General features: G+C 35.8%; 1 protein-coding gene across 1 annotated transcript; it reads left to right on the forward strand.

The window, feature by feature from the left end:
- Positions 1-1,216: 1,216 nt before the first annotated feature.
- LOC143544670 (delta(8)-fatty-acid desaturase-like) lies at positions 1,217-5,066 on the forward strand. The gene is made up of 2 exons (XM_077036720.1): positions 1,217-1,337; positions 3,580-5,066. The coding sequence occupies exons 1-2, from the start codon at positions 1,286-1,288 to the stop codon at positions 4,932-4,934; spliced, it is 1,407 nt and encodes a 468-aa protein (XP_076892835.1). The 5' UTR covers positions 1,217-1,285; the 3' UTR covers positions 4,935-5,066.
- Positions 5,067-5,406: the final 340 nt, after the last annotated feature.

Raw genomic sequence — 5,406 nt, forward strand, 5'->3', positions numbered from 1 at the left:
AAGAAAGAAACCAAACAAAAAAGTGAGCTAAACCCTCTAAATTGTCATCGGCTAAAACTAATGTTATTTTTCAAAAAAGAAAACGTGTATTACTATATTTTATAAAGGAAATCATTATTTTTAAATGGTAACTTAACTTTACGTTATACGTAAATGAAAAACAATACCGGCACATTTTAAGAGCAAGAAAAAAAGTGTTCTGTAAAGAGAAAAACGAGTTTTCTTTCATATATTAAAAAAATGTTTATGCCAGATCGATGAGTTCTGTTTTCGTCATCTTTGTCGCACGAAATATATCAATTTAATCTAACTCCTTATAAAAAGTATGGAAAACTAATGCTATACAATTAGCTCAAGGGTTATTGTGTAAAATAAATCTATTTTTTCACAACTAAAAACAGTACTTGGGTACTTTTATAAAATTTTCTCGTAAAAGTTTCGACATATTTTTACAAAAAGTAGTAATTAGTTTCAAAAACATTAATTATTATCTAATTACATCTTTAAGAATATATAGTTATTAGTGAAAATAATGTATATATAATTTTAGAAAATAGGGAAATAAGTTATTAGATAGCCAGAAATAATGTTGGTAGTATACTAGTAAAGTAGTAAGGTGGTTTTAACCTAAAATATGTGTTTTGTGGGTATGTAGGATCCCCCACAAATGGGGCAAATAATGCTACACATGGGTTGCTGACTTGCTGTGGTACTTAACTTTTCTATTGTTAGCTTTTATTATCAATTTTTAGAGCATATACTTTCTTGTGTTTTAGACCATCGCACTCCCAAATTAAAGAGTTTCGTTGCACCACGGCTCACTCTAGCTAGTTTATATTGTCTTAACCGGGCTCACGCTGACTTCAGAGTTTCGCTTGGATGTTCTCCATAAACCATATCACCTTGTATCATTTAACAGCCGTTATGCCGCCATAAGAGTAGATTTTTTTAACATAACACACAGTAAGATGTAAACTTTTAAGTAAACCCAAGACTCAAACTATCACCCTTACACAATTTGTCTATCAAATCCACATATGTGTCAATTAATTAATTAAATAATTTTGAAATACTAGGAAACACCCAACGTGGTGCGGAAAGGGTGTAAATGACGTCATTTAAACTCACGCGGACCGTCCGATGCCAGCCATTGATTTCTTCTCCTTCCACCTCCTATATATATATAATAATATTCACACCATTCTACCGTTAACAATCAACAGATTTTCACCAACATTTCCTCTCTCCGTCGCCGGACATTTCCTCTTTTCCGGCGAGGATTCGAATGGTGTGTGAAGATCCGTCGATGGTTTCTCCTTCCGTTTCCCTCCTTGAAGGTTATTAATTAATATTATCTTTCCGGATCTCTCTCTATCTTAATTTCTTATATCGTTTTATTTCAATTTTACGATGTTATTTTTGCAATGCCGGAGCATTAAATCCTAATTAGGATCTCAGGTTTAATCGGATTGCCTTAAATATTGTTATCAGCTCCAATCTAGATCGGATCTCTTTTCTTTGCATTTCTGCCTAATTTGATCCTACTTAAAATACAATAATATGTAGATTAGGTATCTTTGTTAAAGCGATGCAGCTGAGTTGATTCAGCATTTATGAGTTATGACACAGATTTGTTGACTTATTTTTTTGATGCATTAGTTGTAACTTGTAAGCATTGATTATAGAGATCTGATTTAACAATGCAACTAGGCTAATTGATGGTAAATGGAGATCTCTTCATGTCTTATGAATCGCTAGCAGCCCGAGCCCAACGAGGCTGCTTGTATTGACTTACGAGAGCTCTATTTCGAGCTCTTTTTTAAAGCTCAAGTTTGGCTTGTTAATCATTTTTTCAAGCTCGAGCTCGGGCCGTTTATTATTTATTATTAATTTAATTATTTTTTTATTATATATTTTGAGAAAAATCTTAACGAGCCTAAACTTAGCCCTAGCTCGCGTGCAGAACGTAAAACGAGTCAAATCTCGGATCAAGCTCACGTGCACTACGTAAAATGAGCCAAAGTCGAGCTTGTGGGTAGTACCTTAAAAGAGCCAAAGCTTGGCTCGAGCTCATTTCTGCAATGTGAAATTAGTACATAGAAGAGCCTAAACAATCTTCTAATACAAGCGCGGGCTCAATAACTAAACAAGCTTTATCTGAGGCTAGAGCTTGGCTCAGGCTCGATAAAGCTCAGCTTGTTTCGAGCTTTTTATCTATCCGATCTCGAGTAGCACGCAGCTCGTCTCGTTTGAACCCCAAGTTTTTGTGCAGTTTTTATCACAATTAGGCACCTCGAAAACATAATGATCTGATGCATGTCTTGATTTGTTAGATAGAAGGTAATCGAGTGTTTTGCACCATGATGGAATCTAGTCATGCTTAAAAAGTTAACCCCTAGAAAACTTCGTCTGAAATAGTCATTTTCAAAGCTTTGCTTTTGTAGTCTTTCTATTTGTTTACTAATTAATTTATTTTTTCTGCCTACAATTTTCCAACTTTCAAAAATATCTAATGCCGTCTAGTTTATAGGATATGCACATGTCTAACATGACTCCACGATTCCTTGTCTACATGATATTATTAGTAATATATTATCTTTGTTCATTATATTCTATGCACTAAAGTATTATACTTTTGTCTTGGCCTTTATTCTGTCCCATGGGTCGACGTACCTCTTTTCTTGACTTTTGTATCATCTGTCATACTTATATAAGTAATATATATTTTAAATGAATAAAGGGAAAACAAGTTTTGACTAAATATTATTAAAGCTGCAATTGGTATTGTATTATTATACTATTATAATAAACTACAAATTTGAAACGATGGATAGTGTTTATACGTATTTTATTATCTTATTGTTCTTAGTTTCAGTTTTATCTCTTATACTATGAATAATAATATACATCTCTTAACTCATTTAATTTTATTAATTATATTTTTTTAATAACTTAAGTTCGCTAACTTTTATAAAACCTACATGTGCGGTTGTTATTGTTTTTTTCTCAACAGTGCAATATATATTATTAAAAAACAAAGTTGTATCTGGAAAAATCTTTCTTTGAGCACAGTTAACGTGACAAACTTAACTGATACCGACTGAACAACATCGGTGACGATATCGCAATAATCAGAACTGGTATCAATATTTGTTTTTATGCTTTTCAATCGATGTAAAACATATATCAGACTTTAATTTTGGGTTACGGGATACAACTTTTGTGTAATCAAACAATTGCAAATAATAAACTTCTTTATTTTGTAATACACATAATTTTTACCGCACCGACACCGCGTGAACATTGATACCGTTACGGCGTTACCTGTATTCGTTTTTGTTGACGATACGAGTCGGTTGCCATATTTTTCAGTATATTTTCATTACTGGTTGTTTATGTTTGTAACTTATGTGTTTAGGTTTAATAATATTGTAAACATTATTTGATGTTTTGTGCCTATATCGAATTCGACTGTTTTTTCTTTACTAATGGTCATTAACAATTCACTGAATTATTAATTTTACCGTTACACATATTTTTGTTCTTGCTCATACTGATTTGTATGCTACCTTTTTACAGAGTTGAATCCAATGGCTGACACAAAGAAGTACATAACATCAGAAGAGTTGAAAAAACATAACAAACCTAGTGATCTATGGATCTCAATTCAGGGCAAAGTTTACAACGTTACAACTTGGGCTAAAGAGCACCCAGGTGGCGATATCCCGTTACTAAACCTCGCGGGTCAAGATGTAACCGACGCGTTTATCGCGTTTCATCCTGGTACCGCGTGGAAATACCTTGACAAACTCTTCACTGGGTACCACTTAAAAGATTACCAAGTTTCAGAAGTTTCTAGAGACTACCGGAAACTTGCTTCCGAGTTTGCTAAAGCCGGAACATTCGATAAAAAAGGCCACGGCGTGATTTACTCGCTTTGTTTCGTGTCGTTACTGCTTTCTGCGTGCGTGTACGGTGTATTATGTTCCGAAAGCTTCTGGGTCCATATGCTTTCGGGCGCAACATTGGGATTAGCGTGGATGCAGATCGCGTATTTGGGTCACGACGCAGGTCATTACCAAATGATGGCGACCCGCGGGTGGAACAAATTTGCGGGCATCTTTATCGGGAATTGTATAACCGGGATCAGTATCGCGTGGTGGAAATGGACACATAACGCCCATCACATCGCGTGTAACAGTCTCGATTATGATCCTGATCTACAACATTTACCTATGTTAGCGGTCTCATCTAAGCTTTTCAACTCGTTGACTTCGGTTTTCTACGGTAGGCAGTTAACCTTTGACCCGTTAGCCCGTTTCTTCGTAAGCTACCAACATTACTCGTATTACCCGATCATGTGTGTGGCTCGAGTCAATCTTTACTTACAAACAATATTGCTACTAATCTCAAACCGAAAGATTCCCGACCGAGGCTTAAACATACTCGGAACTTTAATCTTCTGGACATGGTTCCCGTTACTCGTTTCCCAATTACCAAACTGGCCCGAGCGCGTAGCGTTTGTGCTTGTTAGCTTTTGTGTGACGGGTATCCAACACGTTCAGTTTACCTTAAACCATTTTGCTGCCAATGTTTATGTGGGCCCGCCAAAGGGAAACGATTGGTTCGAGAAACAAACGAGCGGGACGATTGATATCTCGTGTTCTTCTTACATGGACTGGTTCTTTGGTGGATTACAGTTTCAGCTGGAGCATCATTTGTTTCCTAGGTTGCCACGGTGTCATTTGAGGTCCATATCTCCAGTTGTTCGGGAACTTTGCAAGAAACATAACTTACCTTATTTAAGTCTGTCGTTTTATGATGCGAATGTTATGACACTTAAGACACTTAGGACGGCGGCTTTACAGGCACGTGATGTAACGAACTCTAACCCACAGAATCTGGTTTGGGAAGCTTTTAACACTCATGGGTGAGGGGGTGGTTTTGTAGTAGCGAAACGATGGCGTTTGTTTCAGCTTTTCGTTTTTGGAGTTGTAAATTTGTTTTGGTGTTTTGTATTTGAAGACAGTCGATAATTATATTTATTGCTTTATCAGCGTTTCAAATCAATCATGAATTTGTTAATAGATTTCACATGTATATATGCGTTACAACGATCCTTGCAGATGACCAGGCAAAATGATTTTGCGTTGAAACGGTTCATTCTTAGTACATGTACAAACGGGTTGGACCAGTTCAATACTGTTAGATACAAAAATGGTAAACGAGCTAAAGATACAGAAGAAGAATTCATAGAGAAGGAGATTACTCTCAAAATCATTAGCTGCTTATTCCCCATCCACATTCGTTTATTTAACGAGCTCTATTACAATGACCCCCTCTACCATTTAATACCTAACAAATACTTGGTCGTCGAGGAAGAGGTGCATAAAACTAGACTACAGG

Source organism: Bidens hawaiensis, unplaced genomic scaffold (assembly GCF_021521415.1).
Source record: "Bidens hawaiensis isolate Kalapana, Puna unplaced genomic scaffold, B.hawaiensis_p1.1 tig00013678_1, whole genome shotgun sequence".
In the NCBI taxonomy this organism is placed as follows: domain Eukaryota; kingdom Viridiplantae; phylum Streptophyta; class Magnoliopsida; order Asterales; family Asteraceae; genus Bidens; species Bidens hawaiensis.